Source organism: Capsaspora owczarzaki, assembly GCF_000151315.2.
Source record: "Capsaspora owczarzaki ATCC 30864 unplaced genomic scaffold supercont2.11, whole genome shotgun sequence".
In the NCBI taxonomy this organism is placed as follows: domain Eukaryota; class Filasterea; order Ministeriida; family Capsasporidae; genus Capsaspora; species Capsaspora owczarzaki.
Genome location: NW_011887302.1, coordinates 1 through 17,938, shown reverse-complemented (window position 1 = coordinate 17,938; position 17,938 = coordinate 1). Strand labels below are relative to the sequence as shown.

At 52.6% G+C, this 17,938-nt stretch overlaps 4 protein-coding genes across 4 annotated transcripts; 1 reads left to right on the top strand and 3 right to left on the bottom strand.

The window, feature by feature from the left end:
- Positions 1 to 1,386: 1,386 nt before the first annotated feature.
- Positions 1,387 to 2,713, bottom strand: CAOG_06213 (hypothetical protein; the record flags this gene model as incomplete). Its single annotated transcript, XM_004344912.2, has 3 exons — positions 1,387 to 2,288; positions 2,413 to 2,458; positions 2,588 to 2,713. 3 exons carry the CDS (start codon positions 2,711 to 2,713, stop codon positions 1,387 to 1,389), a joined length of 1,074 nt encoding a protein of 357 aa, XP_004344962.2.
- A 2,577-nt stretch (positions 2,714 to 5,290) lies between these two features.
- CAOG_08963 (hypothetical protein) lies at positions 5,291 to 7,295 on the bottom strand (the record flags this gene model as incomplete). The annotated part of the gene is made up of 5 exons (XM_011272339.1): positions 5,291 to 5,902; positions 6,035 to 6,391; positions 6,762 to 6,908; positions 6,984 to 7,231; positions 7,289 to 7,295. The coding sequence occupies 5 exons, from the start codon at positions 7,293 to 7,295 to the stop codon at positions 5,291 to 5,293; spliced, it is 1,371 nt and encodes a 456-aa protein (XP_011270641.1).
- A 3,197-nt stretch (positions 7,296 to 10,492) lies between these two features.
- Positions 10,493 to 11,181, top strand: CAOG_08962 (hypothetical protein; the record flags this gene model as incomplete). The annotated part of the gene is made up of 5 exons (XM_011272338.1): positions 10,493 to 10,513; positions 10,586 to 10,639; positions 10,716 to 10,764; positions 10,835 to 11,089; positions 11,159 to 11,181. 5 exons carry the CDS (start codon positions 10,493 to 10,495, stop codon positions 11,179 to 11,181), a joined length of 402 nt encoding a protein of 133 aa, XP_011270640.1.
- A 4,178-nt stretch (positions 11,182 to 15,359) lies between these two features.
- CAOG_08961 (hypothetical protein) lies at positions 15,360 to 17,938 on the bottom strand (the record flags this gene model as incomplete). The annotated part of the gene is made up of 1 exon (XM_011272337.1): positions 15,360 to 17,938. A coding segment is annotated over one exon (2,579 nt), but the record flags the coding sequence as incomplete, so codon positions are not given.

The window sequence follows — 17,938 nt, the reverse complement described above, 5'->3', positions numbered from 1 at the left end:
CCCTTTTTTCTTTACACCAAAAAAAAAAAACATCACCCTTTCTTCTCTCCAAACCCAAACGCTCTGTTCCTCAAATCCAGCCTCCCCCTTTTTTGTGTTCCTCTTACCTCGGCCGTCCCCTCCCTCTTTCTTTCACATCCGCCGTCGGCCGTCTTGTCATTCCTCCCTCGCCTCTCTTTTTTGGCCCTTATTTGTCACCCTCCCATTTTGCCTGGTTTCACTGTGTGCGTGTGCGTGAGCGTGAGTCAAACAGAGCAAGTGTGTGTGTGAGAGAGAGAGAGAGAGAGAGAGAGAGAGAGAGAGAGAGAGAGAGAGAGAGAGAGAGAGAGAGAGAGAGAGAGAGAGAGAGAGAGAGAGAGAGAGAGAGAGAGAGAGAGAGAGAACGCATTGAGAACTCACTCACTCACACGCACCGCGACGCTGCTCGCCAAAGCATGACCCGCGATATGGCGAGAGTCATGCGTCATCTTCGCAAAACGCACCCCATTTCAACACAACGCACCCATCATACAGAATGAATCACCCAGCATGAAAAAAAAAAGAAAAAAAAAGCAAAATCGCGATTTCCGGAAAAAAAAAAAAACTTCGTTGGACGACGACCAGAGCGCGCCACAGCTGTTGCTTGTGCTCATTCCAACGATCGATGGATCAAAAGGGAGGGATTGGAGTGAGGGATTGGAGGGCAGGTGAGGCGAGCGAACGCAACGCAGGAGGGACGCGGGGGGGGGGGAAAGCGAAGTAAGCCCAAAAAAAAAAAAAAATAAAATAAAAAAAGGACGAGTTTTGTTCTGGAAATCGCTCGCCATCAATTCACTCGCAGCGCCAGACCACAGCACCGAGGCGAGGCAAGGCGATGCGATGCGATGCGAGGCGAGGAGGTACAGCAAGTCCATCAAGCAGCGTGTCGAACGGGAAGCAGTGGCGGATGCGGGGGGAGAGAGAGAACATGTACGGAAAACCAACCATTGCAACAGAAAACTCAATGCAAAAACGACTGAGCAAACGAAATCCAGTGCAATTCCAATGCACGATTGATTGGAGCATTGGTTGGAGCAGTAGGTTGTTCAATGTATCGGAGCAGAGGGCATATGTGCGGAAAGGTTGTTGGACTGCTGAAGCGCGACACGACGACGCACAGCGCCTCGAATTCTCAGGCTTCCTGGGAGCTCAGACGATAGATCGAGTTCGCTCGGGAAACAATTCTTTGCTATTGTATACAATACAATATAATCGACAGGAACAGTTGAACAACAACACACACAAAAAAAAAAAAAAACACTCAAAACAATGAAAAACCATGAAACGATCAATCAAGAAGAATACGAGGGCATTAACGAGGGTGGTGGTTTACTAACTTGGTTGGGAAAATGTGAGGATGGCGCTGCTTCACGCCATGAGCACTGGGAGCGTGCGGGTCACGCCGTGTCGCTCGCAGCAATCGCCGTCGATAAAGGTCACGACACGCTTCTCCGGAATGACCTCGCCATCATCGTCCACAGCGCCCGCAAAGCCCTCCCAGTCACAAATCCAGCAGAACTGGCACTTGCACCACTTGCAGGTCATGTGGTTGCAGCCCTCGTTCTTGAAAATGTGCTGGCCGCAGAACGGGCATGGACGCGCCTCCTGGGCAATCAGCTCCATGTTGGCCAGGCGATCGCGCGCGAGAGAGAGCACCTCGTCGTGCAGATCGCGCGGCAGAGCGATGGACGCCACCACCTCGGCCGCCTCCACCTCGGGACCAGCGGGGTGAGGAGGGGCATGCTGCACCTGGGGAGCAAGCTGCTCAGGGGTGAGGTAAAACTCGACGTTCTTTGCGCCAAACGTATCCCAGTCACCTCCAATCTCGATGGCCCACTTGAGGTAGTCCTGGCAGGATCGGCCACGGTGGTTGTCATAGCGCATGCCACAGTCGCGGCACGTGTCGAGGTAGCAGTGAGGGCAGGTCGCGCACGGGTCGCGCTGCTGTCGACGGTTGATCCACATGACACGGTGGAGGTCGAGCTTGTCCTCGAGCTGGTCCATCTCGACCTCGTCCTCGACGATGGCGAAATCCTCGCGGCAGTGAGCGCACTGCATGTACTCGATCGGCTCCTCGGTAATGTACTCGAGCTCTGCGTGCTTGTCCAGGAGCTGTCGCATCCACTGCGGGAGGGCGGCCTTTGGGTGGTCCTGCGGCACTCCGCGGATCAGGAACCGGTGGTGGCGCACGGCAGCACGCAGGAACATTGCCATGTCCTCACCCTCCAGGCGCGAAGTGATAAAGTCGATCGAGTTTTCGCATCCGCACCCTGTGCTTGTCAAACATTGGCGGAGAGAAGAGTGAGTGGGTGAGTGACAACGTTGAAAACCGCCAAGGGCAACAGCAACCAACAGCAAACAACATGAACGCAGACGGCGACAACTTTGACTCACATGGGCAGTCGGTTGCGAGTGCAACGAGACCCCACTCAGACTTGAGCTGGGTCAGAGCAGACCGAGTTGCAGCACGCGAGAAAGTTTGGAGCCGAAAGTTTGGAGCCGGGTGGTCAGAGTAGCAAATCTGGCAGGTCATGGTTGGTTCCTCGGGTGCGGCAGGCTCGGCAGGAACGGTAGGAGTAGCAGGAGTAGGAGTAGCGTCGACAGCAGCGGGAGCGATAGCGGGATCGGTATCGACAGCGGTGACGTTCACGTTCGCAGCAGCCATGGTTTCAAAGTTGACGATAGCGGTCGCCATTGTGTTTGTTTTTTTGTGTCGGAGTGCTGGTCAACTGAGTGGTTGCTTGCTTGATGGCGTGGCTTGAAGAGAGTCAAGCGGACGAGTGAGTGTTTGTTGTGAAATGAATCGGAACGATGACGAAAGCGCTCTGCCGGATTTCCAAGTAAATAAAATCGTTTCGTAATCTGCAAAGCGAACGGGCGAGTGGGACTGGTTGGCCGAAGCAGAGATGAGGGGGAAACGACAGGAACGAGCGGATATCAGCAGTAGGGAGGGGGAGAGTTAGAGGGGAGAGAGTTAGAGAGCGAGAGAGAGAGAGAGAGAGAGAGAGATAGAGAGAGAGAGAGAGAGAGAGAGAGAGAGAGAGAGAGAAAGAGCGAAACAAAAAAAAAGACGCTACAAATTTCAAGAGTGAGCTGAGCGTTGCGAGCGATGAGCGAATCGGCTTAAAAGGCGAATGCATTGGCCAGAGTGACATCATCTTAGCCATTCTAGAAGATTCGGAACGAAGAGCTGATGTGGGGATGCATTTGAAAAGCTCAGCAAATCCAAAAACGAAAAGAACGCTGGAGAGCGATGAATCATGACGATTGATATTACGTCAGTGACACCATGCGACTGCGCTAGGCTCCCGTCGTCAAAGTCTGTTGGTAAAGTCGTTGAAGGCATGGGTCCAAAAGCAAAGAACAAACCATCGTCTGACGCCTGCCGAATGGCGAACCCAAACAGGATAATGATGACCGCTTGTGCGAGCCGCCAGCCAACTTTTTTTTTTTTGTATTAAGTTTATTGGGAGGAGAGAGTGGAAAAGCATCAAAATGCTCAAAAACCACGGAGAAAGGAGCGGGAGCATGGACATGGGTGTAAGGAGCTTGGAGACACAAAATTGGCAGAGAGCCATGTCTGGTCATATGACATAGCATTAGCGAGCCTGTATGCTCGTGCACTACAGGCCTTGGGAAATTTATATCCATTGGAGAAGGGCGGGAGGAGACAGGGAAGCGACGATGTCGGTTTGTGGTTAGTTCGGTTCTCCAGCGGTTTCAAAGTTGGTTCCGCGAACGGCTGACGCGCCGAGGCGCGTCTAGAAATGCCTGTGGGTCGCAACTAGCAACCTGAAATAGCCAAACCAACAACATGACATAGCGAGTGTGTCGCGGCGGGGAGGTGATCAGTGTGAAGCTTAAGGCTTCGTCCGAAAGTCAATTCGAGTTGCGGTTCCAGTGATTCGCGAGGGTTCCATGAAGCGGACAAACGCAACTGCGTGTCCAGAAGGTGCTTGTGGGACGCGCAGCATGAACCAAGCTGTAACAGACAACAGCAAATGACTCGTCATCGAAATGACGCGGAGAGGAGGGGGGGGGGAGAAATGTTGGTGAAGAGGGCTGGAAGGTATTACCAGGAGTCGTCCCAAATTGCAATGCAATTTTTCAACCAACAAAAGAAGACTGCCAGCCAACGACCAATGAATGCGACACAAGTCAACTGCAAATCACAAAGCGAAACATAAAACAGTCCATTCTCGCACGGTTCAATGCAATATGCAATGAATCGCAGTTGAGCTCGGCCTGTTCGAATGCCTCCAATCCGAAAAAAACAAAAAAAAAAAAAAAAAACCACAAAACCCTTTGCAGCAAGAGATCGAGACCATCTTGTCAGTAGATCTCTTCGAATTGTTGTTCAACAGATTTTTAATGGAGAAGAGGTAGTCGAGCTCCTCTGAAATTTTGACTTTGCATTGACGTTTGGTTGAACGCGAGAGTTCTGTGCCAAAACAGCTCGAATTTCGCCACTGTTTATTTTGTGTTTTGGTTTGTTTCACCGTCTAAAGCATATGAAGAATAACAAAGAAAAAAGAACGGAGGATATGAGACAGTTGAATGTCGTCATAACGCACACCAGTGAAGGCATGCGGGGAGAGTGCTCAAGAGCTCACGGAGGAACTCGAACAGATGCTCAGCCTAGCTGACAATGGAAGGATCAGGCATTCCCCACCTATACACCACGAAAGACATGTTGCTAGCCAACACGGTTCACTAACAAGTAGACGGCTGGCAGGCGGTGGGACAGCACACTGTCGTAAGGAGCGGCAATTCAGAAACGGTCGACCGCTTTACACAATTTGCGGGTACTAGGTGTACGCGAGGGCAAACAGTTGTGTGGAAAGACGTTCATTGTACCGGATTTCAAACCTTTCCCCACCTGCTTTCGTAGGAGGGTTGCTCTTGCTCATCAGTATGGAGGGAGGTTGCGAGCTGTTTCGACTCAATTCGAATGACTGCGACAGACCACGAATGGATAATTCCCAGCCTCTGTACTATCCCGATCATTAAATTTCGACCCCCCCTCTTTTTTTCACTTTTTCGCCCTCCCTGGGACCTGTGTTGCTTTCCGTCTCGCCCGCGGAATGTTCATTCATGGTACGGTGTACCAGACACATTTTAGAAGTGAAGCAGCGGGCTGGGAGTTAAGATTCGAAGCGAGAACAGACAAAAATGAAACTCAAAAAAACAGAAAAAGAGCGGATTTTTTGCCCAATTTTCACAAAGCATTACATGGCACACAAACAACGTGTCGCAGCGCCTTCGCTCCACTTCAGTACTTGGTATAACCACCATTGGCATCTATCACAGCTTGAATGCGGCGCGGCATCGATGAAATGAGATCGCGGCAGACCTCTGGCGTGAGCACTTCTTCGTAGACCGCTTGGAAGCGTTCCCACAACGCGGCCTTGCTCTTGATCTCCCTCTCCTGGTAGATCTTGTTCTTGACCATGTTCCACGCATTTTCGATGGGGTTGAGGTCGGGAGAGTTCGCAGGCCAGTCCAGGACGGTGATCTGATTGGTTTCGAACCACTTCGCCACATCTTTTCTTTTGTGACAAGGGGCATTGTCGTGCATGAAAATCATCTCGTTTTTGTTGTTCCACACGCGAATGCTTGCTAGCAACTCGCTCTCCAAAACTGAGAGGTAGGTGTCGCCGTTCATGACGTCGCCGACCTCGCAGAAAAGCGAAATTCCGAAACGAGAGATGGCGCCCCAAACATTGATATGGCCACCGCCGAACTTGACCGTGCCCTGCACGCATCGATCGGTCAACGTTTCGCCAACCAGACGCCATACACGACCACCGTTGTTGTTCCTGTAGAGATAGAGAGCAGTCTCGTCGGAGAAGACGACCCTCAGCCAGTCATCGACGGTCCAATGCTGATGAGCGAGTGCAAAGGCCAAGCGTCGCTCTTTGTGTGTCTCTTTCAAGAGGGCTTTTTTGACCTTCGCTCCGTTGACAAGTCCTGCACCATGCAGCACCCTTCTTATCGTGCATGGAGAGACACGAACTTTGGACAATGTGCGCATAGTGGCGGCCACTTCGGGTGCGGTGTCGGACTCATCGAGGAGGATCTGTGCTACAATGTTGTTGCGGTGAAATGACTTGAGCTTGCTGGGGCGACCGGGGCGGGGGCTGTCGCTCGTCGTCGCCCTTCCCGAGAAACGTTGGGTGATGCTGATCACTGTAGAACGTGGGAGGTGAAGCTGGGTGGCGATCTTGTTGTAGGAGAGGCCAGCATTTCGCAACGCGAGCACTTGACCGCGGACGACCTCCCTGGGCATCTTGTCCAGCACGGGCAGCGGTCTTTTTGGTGAAGTTGGACGCAGCCATACCGGGGGCTGTCTGGGAGCCACGCGGGACGTGGACTGACTGCGTGTGCGAGTCATGCGCACAAAAAGACTGAACCCAAACCAAAATTTGGGCGGGAAAAGTGAATTTTTTGAGTTTCCTTATATTTTTTATTTTGCTCGCTGCTGCTCTGATATGACTCACAACCCCCGCTCCCGGTGTTCATCAGACGTTCGGTACACCGTACCATGAATGAACATTCCGCGGGCGAGACGGAAAGCAACACAGGTCCCAGGGAGGGCGAAAAAGTGAAAAAAAGAGGGGGGGTCGAAATTTAATGATCGGAATAGTAGGTTTCGGCTCAAGGAATTGTCGAGTCAGAAAGCTGCAAGAAGGCACTCAGCAAAGTGCTTGGCGAGAGAGAGAGAGAGCCTCGTCCGACCTTACATTGCACATGAAGAGCTCTGATGCGACTGCGAGAGGCATCTTGTCCACAATGACATAGTCGTTGGCAGCCGGCATGCGGTAGGCGACGTTTCGGAGGATGAGCGAGGTGACAACGTTGTTGACAGCATCTGGCTCGCCGTCGACAAACTTGGCAAGTCCTCAACGAACAAACGATCAGGTTTGACCATGCCTGCGGTCTAGAATGCGCATGGTGGACGGTACTGTGCCATAGTCCTCGCTGGCGGGCGCCTTGAGCGTGGAGGCGAGTGCGTCCGTGTTGCGCTGCTTGATGGCAAAGATAACCGAGATGAATGCATTGGAAGCAAAGTCAAACTCGACAGCACGTCGGTCGAGGCTGTTCCGGTCTGCAGGCACGAGCGAGTGCGACGCGAGGTCGACAGCGGCAATGCGAAACCAGCCAGCAGCCACTTCCGACTTGATGTGGCAAACACCTGAGCCGCTGTGTGCGACTGGTCAAACTGTGAATCAGAGCGACACTATGATCGAGAGCAAGTCAAGTGAGTGACGTGACATTGGGGTAAAGCTGATGGGAGAGAGGATCACAGTCGGTCTCCATTGGCAGGTATCATGAGTGAGGCTCAGGCTCAGGAGGCACACACAGCGATGACGCGCGTTCGTGGTGTGGGGAGTGAAAACATGCGACGTGTAGCAAGCAGCGAGAGAGAGTGAGAGTGAGAGAGAGAGAGAGAGAGGAAGGAGAGACGATGAGAGCTCGGTCTTCTGGCTGCCACTCCAAGAGCACATGACGCGCATCGATCAAAGCAAGAGAAAGACAGAAAGAAGCAGAATAAAGAAGAAGGAGAAGGACGAGGAGGAGGAGGAGCTGAAGTGAGCCACAACAAAACGCACCGTGAGCGCTGAGGACGGCAATGCTCAATGCAAGCAGTGCTGCGACTGCTGCAGTGCCATTGCGAGGAATGAAGAGAATAAAAGAAAAGAAAAATGAAGAGTAGATCTAAATCGAAGGAATGAAGAACAACTGCAAAACCATCAATCAAAGAGCAAAAGAGCAGACTTGAAGGATTTCAACAATGCTCAGCAGTTGCACCCACACAAGGGGAGACAAGTGGAAAGAGTCCTTGCTTGCACACTTCAAAGCAGTGCTCTTGTTGTTGAATCAGGCCCTTGTGCACGACTCTGACGACGTGGCATCGTGGAGCTCGAGGGCAAAGGTGAGTGTCTTTTGGCGGACGAATGGCTGGATTGGATGCATTTGATCGATATCCCTCCTCAGCACCAACGTTCATCGTCATCGATTTGATGGGCACAGCAAGGTCCAATCGGTGCTACAGGAGCGGTTTTTGACGGAATTTCATGCCGCCCTCCTCAACAGAGTGCTCAAATGGAGGAGCTGTCAAAATAATAAAATAAAAATCAAGATGAAATGACAAAGCCGCTTCAAACGACGCCGCCGTCGCTCAGCCCCAAGCAGCAGACCAGCACACACGATCGTCGTGTGCGTACGTGTATGCGTGTTTGAGAGTGCATGGTGCGATCGCACTGTGGATGGGTGCGACTTATGAGGATCGTCCTCACAATAAGACGCCACTTGGTCATGGTTGCTGCCGATCTCGGTTGCTGCCGATCTCGGTTGCCGCCCCATGCTACAGAGCAACACCAAGAGGACAAGGACATCCATGCGCGACGCGGTGGACGAACAACAAACCCCCAAACCAGTTCGGGGTAGTGCGTCCCCTCAACCCACGCAATGTCAAACTTATCAGCCGACAGAATGAATGAATGGAGGTAAGTCAGCCCGTTGACGGGACAATCACGCGGTCGGCATTTTTCTCCCCCTCTTATTATGATTTGTGCTCTATTTATGCTCACTCTCTCTCTCTCTCTCTCTGTTCGCTACCCGCTGTAAGATCGCACGCGGAGCCTCTCTCTGTCTTGCTCTCTCTTTCTCTCTCACTCTTTCTCTCTCTCTCCCTCTCTCTTTCTCTCTTTCTCATCTCATCGAACGCATTCCCATCCGTCTCTCGCTCTCGCTCGCTCTCGTAACCATCTCGCTCGCTCGCTCTCTTGATTGCTTTGGCGGCGGTCTTTTAAGGTTTTTTTTTTTTTGTTTTTTTTTTTCAACTCCAATATCGCCGCCTGATCGTCGTATTCTGGCGTCGGCGTTTGCGTTTTGCGTGTGGTGCAATGCGCTTCATCCATTTGCCATGCGTATTGAAGGGGGAGGGAGCGGAGAGTGAGTCGTCTTGTGTTGCTGTGACACCGCGTTTCTTCTGTTGCTTTTTTCTTCTTTCTTTTTTTTTTCTTGGTGGGTTGAATGGGTTTCTTTTTCTCGATTGATTTTTTTTATTTTCCTTCTTGTAAAAAGCATGACCATAAACAGCACAGTAACGCAAAAAAAAAGACAAAAAAAAAAAAAAAAAACTGGAACCCGTAGTGATTTAGGCGGATTGTTCTGGCACCGTTCAGCACTGGGCGCCCTTTCACCCCCTACCCACCAATACCACCATGGTTATTGATGCGAGGTCATTGCGTGATTTATCGAGAAAGTAGGAGAGCACAAAGCGCAGCCTGGAGCTCGATTTTAGCTTGCATTTGAAGCCAAAACCAAAATCACAACGAAAAACAACCAAAAGAAAAACAAAAGAAAAGCGAAGCCATCAGCAAGTTGTCATCTCAACACAGCGTCGTTTGCCATGATGAAGCTTCATAAAAGAACCAAACTCACCATAAACGACGCGATGTCGAAAATGAAAAAAAAATCACTTTGACAGGTTGAATCAGTCTTTTGTTGTTTTTTTTTCAATGGGGAAGAACAGACGCGCCTTGGTGCCCCCTGCGCCTCTTCCCGTGGCTCCTTCCGTGACTCCTTCAAAGCGTCAAGCAGAGGACCCTTCCGAAGGTCAATCCAAGCGTGCCAGAACCGTAAGTGGACCGAGACCTGCCTGTCATTGCCTGTCATTTTCTGTCATTGTCTGTCATTGGGTTTGAATTTTTTTTTTTTTTTTTTTTGCTCTTCCTTCCCCCTGGCTTTTTGTCGCGTGTCTTCCTCCCAACTGCCTCGGCGTCGCTCTTCTTGAACACTCTCACCACTCTCTTCGCGTCACGCAACCGAGCCGCCGCCCTGTCGACTCGGCCATGAGCGTGGGCAGCAGCATTGTGCAACAAGCGTGCTTTTTTTTTTTTTTTTTTTTTTTTTTTTTTTGCTTTTTGTTGCTTCAGATGTGGCTCTTGAGTCGTCGTCCTGGCCTCCCCGGTGTTCCCTCTCGTCTTTCTACACAAGCTCCTTTGAAAGAACTGGTTCTGTGGTGCCAGGGAGTGGTGGCGAGAGTGGCGAGGAGCAAACTTTGCTCTCAATGGTGTCTCGGCAGTTGCGCGCCATTTGATTTTTTTGGTTTTTTGTGCATGCACTTGAAATTTTCACCACTGCAGTGCCATGCTTTGACCGCGGACGATGACAGGAGGCATTGTTCAGTTTTGAGTTCTAACCTTGAACTACTTTGACAGGATGTCTCCATTGACAACGCATCCCCTGCCGCTTTCCAGCAGCTTGCTCGAGTGCCAACTTCTAAGCAAGCGAAGGCCAAATCAACTGCTGTCTTACAAAAGGCCGCGTCCACCCAAGCCATCTCTGTGAGTGAAAGGCAATTGGCAAGTTTTGTTTGGTGCGTGGAAACTGACTCGTGATGCTCAAACAGAGTGCTCGTCAAGCGAACAGCAGCAACCGCAACAGCAGCGGCAGAAATGTGCCAATGGACACCGATGGTGGCAATGTGAGTGAAAACAAAAAAAAGAGCAGTTTCGATTCGGTATTTTTTGAAAACTCACAAGTTCTGCTCGAACAGCGTGCAAGCAGCAGCAGCAGCAGCAGCAGCAGCAGCCAGGCAGCACCCATTTCTGTCAGTATCCACATGCTGGGTTTCTAAATGAACGATCGGATCGGAACTGATTGTTGCTTTTCTGCTCGAACGACAGGAGGCTGAGATGATCGAGAAGCTACCCAAGCGTCTCCGCGAGCCTTTCGGTACGATCCGTCCACTGCTTTGGAGTGTAGAGTTGTATCGCCGACTGACTTTGAACCGGCGTGACAACAGAGTTTACCTGGGAGGTTCCCGCCCTTTGCCATTATCTCCTCAAGAAACTGTCTGGGTTCAAAGATTTCACCAACGACAAACTCACGGCTATGGAATGCGAGCTGAGCATTTTCAAGGATGTCGTTCAGGACGAGATCGAGTCACGATGCGAAGATCGTCTCGTTGATATCCCAAACGATTACGAGAAGAATGTTCTGGCGCGCGAGATGGCCAGGTCCATGATCGGATGGATTCAGAAGTGGCTCAAAGAGCAAGGTAAGAGCTGACGTGTGTGTGTGTGTGTGTGTGTGAGTGTGAGTGTGTGTGTGTGTGTTTTGGTTGTAGTGCTCACTAGTTCTGCTTCGTAGAATTTATCGACACGAGAGAGAACCTCAGTCGAGCTCTCGAGATTTGCAACACACTCCAGCCGAGCGCGAAAGCTTTTCTTGTATGGTGCCAGAAATTTCGAGCTTTGGTGCCTTTTTGCCCTTTGTGCCAATTGTGCTGATCTTTGCTCTTTGTTGACAGGACGCGTCACGTGCGTCCCATACAGCTCCCTTGACCGGCCGGGAGGAAACGGATGTGACCATTCGACGTGCTCTGGAGAAGTTCATCGACAGCATCCAAAGCGGATCTACGGAACGATCAGACTTTCCGATCGCTCTCATGAGTGCCCTTCCAGGCTGCGGGAAGACCCGCATGTGCCTGGAAACACTGCACGACATTGTGCCTGATGTCTGTCAAGGAAAGCGCAGCGTCCAGCACTTGTCCCTCTTCCTAACCTTCAATTCCGACCGCGAAACCAAATGGGATATGGATGAATGCCTCCATCATCCGGAGCACGCCATCGCGAAGCGTTTGCTTCTCAGTTATTTCGGACTCTTCCTTACGCTCCCTCAAACTGATATCTCAGTGCAAGCCGCCCTGGACTTGATTCGTCACACAGAGGCTGAAAATCGTGGCATTGCTCCTGCATCATTGTACATTTTCATTGCGATGGACGAGGCAACTCGTCTTCTGGATGGAGTTGTTGCACCCAAGTTTGCCCAAACCGGAAAGTCATCGGATGCTCGGTTCTGGAAACAAGCAATGTTCCATCTGCAAGCAGCATGCCACGCTCTCAAGACCCCAACGTGGATGCTTGTTGCCGGCACAATGTCGCATGCCTTGAATGATGCGATTTCCACCGTCTCGGGCTCTGGCTCAAAAACGTTCGTCTTGAAGATTCCCCTTTCTCCTCTTGAACCCAAGTTTGTCTCAATGTTGTTGAAACACATTCACGAGTCGAAAGAGCCGAACACGGAACGGGTATCATGGAGCGCGAACGTGTGCCTTCTGGCCCAAGCCGCTGAAGCTGCTGGGCTACCTCGAACACTTCTGCATGCTGCAGCGCCAGATCTCTACCGTGACACGAGCCACTTGTCCACTTTGAGCGATTCGACTATTCTCCGGATTGTGGGACTGGGTGTTGCTTCATCGCCTTTGAACAGTACTCTCCTCGATGAACTCGAAACGAGCGCCCTGCTGATTGTTCGAGGAAAGGAGACATTGGTGCATCCTCACGTTTGTCGAATTGAGCGAGCATCCGACCCAGCTGCATCTCTTGCAACGAGCGCACTCGTGTTTAAAGCAATCGTGACTGCTCTCTCCAAGTTCCGCGATCTCAATGACTCCCTCGCGAAGCAACACACTGAGCCTTGGGCAGCGTGGGAAATGTTTTGCGTCATCATGACCAACTTGAGAATTCTGTTGGCAGTTGCTTCAGCCTTGACTGAAAATGCCCAGGCCAAGTTCGCGCGCGTGGACAGGCTGTTTCCTGGCACAGTGAGCTCTTTGGAAACACCAGTGCTTTTCGTGAACGTCGAGAAATGGCGCAACTACCCTTCCCTCAACCCAGCCCGACCCGCGCTCTGTCCGGATGGTCAAATCTGTCGGACTGTGGCTGGTACTACTGCGATCGACGCCTGGGGTACTGTCTACGTAAAATCTCAGGTAGTGGATTGATTGGCTTTGTCTAGGATCATTGCGCCGTTCGCTTACGGAGGTAATTGATTGACCTTGGTAGAATCGCTTCAAGCCAGTCACTTTGGCGCTGCAATGCAAGTTTCCTGAAGTCGAAACAGCCCACTCCCTCGACCAGCAGCGGGCGTTCATTACAGCTGCGAAACAAAATACTTCCAACCCTGCGACCACCATCGTCGCATTGCTGACCACTTCTCATATGGTGTCCTTCCAGCAAAACCAAGTCCAGTCTAACGCCTGCATCCTTCCTCGGTCTGGTCTGGCAGAGTTCGTCGCCGGTTTCAAGCCTATTGCAGAATGTAAGCAACGTCGAGGCCAGCATCAAAGATTTCAGGTATTTTGTGCTCATGCAGCTATCGTGGTACTCCTTTGCAGACTGCTGGGCGTACAACCCGAATTTGAGCACCGAGGCGCGTATTGCGACACAATTCTGCACCTCTCGCTCCACAACCGCTGTTGCGGCTCGTGCGATGGCCAACGCCGTGATCAACGCCCGGTCTAGGGTGCGCTTCGAATCCATCCACGAACTACGCTCATTCCTGGAACGGCGTGCTAGAGCCTACAAGGTCAATTCAATTCCTGACAACAGCGTGCTCAGCTGGCCTTTCGCGACCGACAGTGAGAACCGCTAAACCCACTGAGGCAATCGTTGCAGGTCATGCATGGCCCGGAGCTGTTGCTTCTGAGAGGCCACCCAAAGCTAATCGCTTCTTCAACGTAATTTTTCCAATTTGTGCATTCGTTCTTCTTCGCCCGTCACTGCAGCATCCACGGCTTCCTCCTAACCGTTCTACAGTACACGGTCAAAACCGATCGCTTATATCCATTCTTAATTTCGACAAAAACAAAGCACTAAAAAATCCATTTTTTTTTCCATTTTTGCGCTTCTAGATTTTCGTTTTTCCCAATTCTTTTCAAATTTGCGCACAAACAAAATGCAGCCGCAGCAGGCAGTTGGCTGGGTTGCAGGCGCCCTTTCGCTGCTCTTTTCTGGCAAGTCACTGCAGCCAATCCCGGCACCACCAAGGTAGTACGAGCGGTCGATAGAGCGAGAGTTGAAGTTGACAAGTGAAATGGTGGTCTTCTCTACCGTCTAAAGCTTTATTGAGAATAATAAAAAAAAAAAAGAAAAAAAAAAGAACGTAGGATATGAGACAGTTGGATGTCGCATAATAACACACCAAAAAGGCATGCTTAGGAGTGCTCAAGAGCTCACAGAGGAACTCGAACAGATGATCAGCCGGGCTGACAATGGAAGGATCAGGCATTCCCCACCTATACACCACGAAAGACATGTTGCTAGCCAACACGGTTCACAAACAAGTAGACGGCTGGCAGGCGGTGGGACAGCACACTGTCGTAAGGAGCGACAATTCAGAAACGGTCAACCGCTTTACACACAATTTGCGGGTACTAGGTGTACGCGAGGGCAAACAGTTGTGTGGAAAGACGTTCATTGTACCGGATTTCAAAAGCCTTTCCCCACCTGCTTTCGAAGGGGGGATGCTCTTGCTCATCAGTATGGAGAGGGGCGGCGCCAAAGTCGTCGCCGTCGTCGTCAGTCCTCCAGGGATTGGGGAGGGGTTTGGTAGAGTGCTCGAGGCGCGCTGCCAGGGTGATGAGGTACCGAAAGCGGAGGACCGCGTCGGCGGGGGTGAACACTGTGTTGTCGAACTTGGCAGTGCAGCGCAGCGTCCAGAGAGTCCAACGGGCAGTGTGCATGACGATGGTGAGGCAAGCGAGTGCTTCGTCTTTCATCAAGGCGTGGTAGCGTTTGTTCTTGATAGGGCCAAAGAGCCATTGCGAACGCTGTCTAGGGAACCAGGGGCCTTGCGCGTGGCTGAACAGCGTTTCGGCCTCGCGCCAGACCGCCACAGCCAGGGGGCAGTGGACAATCATGTGCAGCCAGTTTTCGAGAGGGGCACGGGTGCCTTGAAGTCGGAAGCAGTGGACGCAGGCGAACGCGCCACTGTGTGACTCCTCGCGGAGTTGTTCGTTGGTGAGCTTGTCGCGGCGAGACAGCAGGCGAATCTCACCCAGGTACTCGGTGTTGTGAGCGATGCGCCAGATGAGGCCGGCACGGTTGCGCGGGACAAGATTGGTCATCATGTTGCGGCGCAGTTTGGACCAGTGCACGGGTCCTAGGATTTGCTCCCACTCGACCAGGGCAGTTGGTTTGACCGGGGCGGGCGTGAGCATGTGGCGAAGATTGCACAGCGATGCGTCAGATGAGGTGCATCGCACAATGTGCGCGCGCTTTTTGCACTCCTCGATGTGTTTGGGGTAGAGTGCCAGCCAGTAGCGGGCATTCTCAATTTCAGAGGGATGGCGGCTTTCGAGCATCGTCCTCCTGGAGCGATTTGCGGTGCGGCGAAGGTCGTCTAGGTCTTTGTCGATGCAGAGCGAGCGATACATGTTGTCGGGTTTGCCACGCAGCTGCAGCCGGGTTGGGTCAACGTCGAGACGCATCAGAGAGCCAAAGAAGAATCCTTCGACCTCAGGGCGTTTTGGTGGAGGATAGGCTTCAGCGAGCTGCATCAGCAGGTCGCTTGGCTTGGTGTGGGACTTGGCAGACGGAGAGGTCCAATCCGATACCACTGCTGGGTGTGAGTTCAGCAAGCGGGAGCCTGGCTGAGAGGATGTGCTTAGGCACCACAACCTGACCGTGGAGGCGGAACACGTAGGGCTTCACGCGCACAGACAAGGCGTCGGCGGCCGGAGTTTCCAAGATTCTGCGGAGGAAGCCCCACGAGTCAACAACCCAATCGTTCTCGCGGAAGCGCACAGGGGCGATCCGCAGTTTGGACGGGTCGATGTGCGAGACTTTAGAGCGGATCACTTGGAGTCTGGCTTCGACCTGTGGCAGACGGGAGTCGCAGAACTCGCGGAGATCGCGGGCCGACTGCCATTTCTTGCCAGAGTGGAGATGATGGAGGTACGAGATGCCGTGTTTCCGAAGCATCCTGAAGTCGATCTTGTCAAGCATGGGGTTGCGCCAGAGGGGAGTGGCGAGGAGTTCGTTCTTCGAGCGAGGAGGCTCAGAGAAAGGGAGCAGCCTGCGCCACGCCCTGAAGGCATGGTGCCAGAACACCGAGAGCGAAAGTCTGAACGGGAATTTGGCGACTAGCCGCTGCATGGCCGTGTACTCGGCGACAGGATAGTCGGAGAGCCGAGCTGGTCTGTCAGCCACTTCGGCGAGGTGGTTGACAACCAACTTCCAGAAGCTGGGAACAGGCGACAGGAAGTTGATTAGCGCTTGGGCAGCCGTCGCTGCAATGTTGGTGGGGAGATCGATGAGTCCAAGCCCAAACATGATCGTTTTGGGAGGAGCGGTCACAACCTCCCTGGCGACCGGGGAGAATCGGCCTTTCCAGAGATAATTGTTGACAGTGTCGGACAGTGTCTTGGAGTACTTGTTGGGCATGTGGATGAAGCGACAGTGATACCAGACGCGGGAGAGTCCGATCGCGTTGGCAATCAGGACCCTGCCAGCGATCGAGAGACTGTGGCGCGACCAGCGACCCAGCGCACGCGCGACCTTGGCTTGCAGGGGCTCGAAGTTGGCTTTGGCAAGATCGCCGTAGCCGAGTTGCACGCCAAGGACTCGAGTGGTGCCGTCAGGAGGCACCCATTGGAGATGAGCCAAGCCGTCCGGCCGATCGGCATCCCGAAGGGGGCCGAGACGCAGGACGGAGGTTTTGGCCTCGTTGATCTTGAGGTTGGTAGCCCTGCCAACTGTTGCGTAGACTTCAAACAGGGCATGGATGTGGTTGGGATCCGACAGGAAGATCGAAGTGTCGTCAGCAAACAAGCTGGGTTCCACGATTTGGGGACCAGACCTCAGGGCCAGAGAGAGCATCTTGTCGCGCAGTTTGTGGATGACATAGTCGGAGATGACGCCGGCGTAGATGGCATACAAGAACGGCGCTTCGACGCTCCCTTGACGCACAGATCGTTTGATCGGGAATGGAAGCGAGATGGTGCAGTTGTACACAACGCGGGATTGGCAGCCAGTGTAGAGCAGTTCCATCCAACTGATGAAACTCTCACCGACGCCGTACTTGCGGAGTGCTTGGAATAAGAATTGGTGATCGACTCTGTCGAATGCCTTCTCAGAGTCCAGCAGGACAGCAACACCCGGAATGTTGCACACGCGGCACAAATCGAGCAAGTCGCGCATGAGATGGATGTTGGCATCGATGGTACGACCAGGAACAAATCCGTTCTGGTTGAGGTTGACAATCTCAGGGGCAATCAGGGCAAAGCGCGCCATCAGGGCTCTGGAAATAATCTTCGAGTCCACGTTGAGACAGGTGATTGGTCGGTAGTTGCCCGGGTCTGAGCGGGCGCCTTTCTTGTACATGACCTTCAGGTACCCTTCAAGCATGGAGTCAGGGAGGCGTTTGTTCCGGTACGCCGCGTTGGCTACGTAGGACAATGCATAGCAGAGGCGTGCCTGGAATGTGCGATAGAAGGCGCCTGTCAGGCCGTCAGGACCGGGGCTCTTGTCAGGCGCAGTGTTCTCGATAGCGACAGCAATCTCGTACGGGTTGAGATCCGCGCCCAGTGACTTCTGTTCTGCTCGGGACAGCTTTCGCGCCGGATTTGCTTGCGCAAGGACCTCGCTCAGGGCAGCCTCGTCGATTGGTTCAGAGTCGTAGAGTTTGGAGTAAAAGTCGTGCAGCACGGATGCTATGTCGTTCGGAGTAGTAAAGTCCTCGCCGTTCACCGTGAGTTTGGCAATGGTTTGGGCTTTGATGCACTCACGCTCAAGGCTAAAGAACACCTTGGTACAGCGTTCGGTGAGGGCACACGAGAGGTGGTGCGACCTCAACCTAGCCCCTTCAGCCTTGGTACGAGCGATTTCTTGGAGCTCGGCTACAGCGCCAGAGCGAGCGTCCTGGAGTCGTTTGAGCTGGTCTGCCGTAAGCAGGGGATCCTGCATCAGGCATTCGACGTGGGTGATGAGATGATGACAAGCTTCCTCGTCAATGCGGTTGCATTTGGCCACGTAGGCGCCAAGGGACGACGCGTAGCGGACAACTCTGGATTTGAAAATGTCCCAGGCCAGGGGGGCATGATCTTTCGACAACCGGATGGACT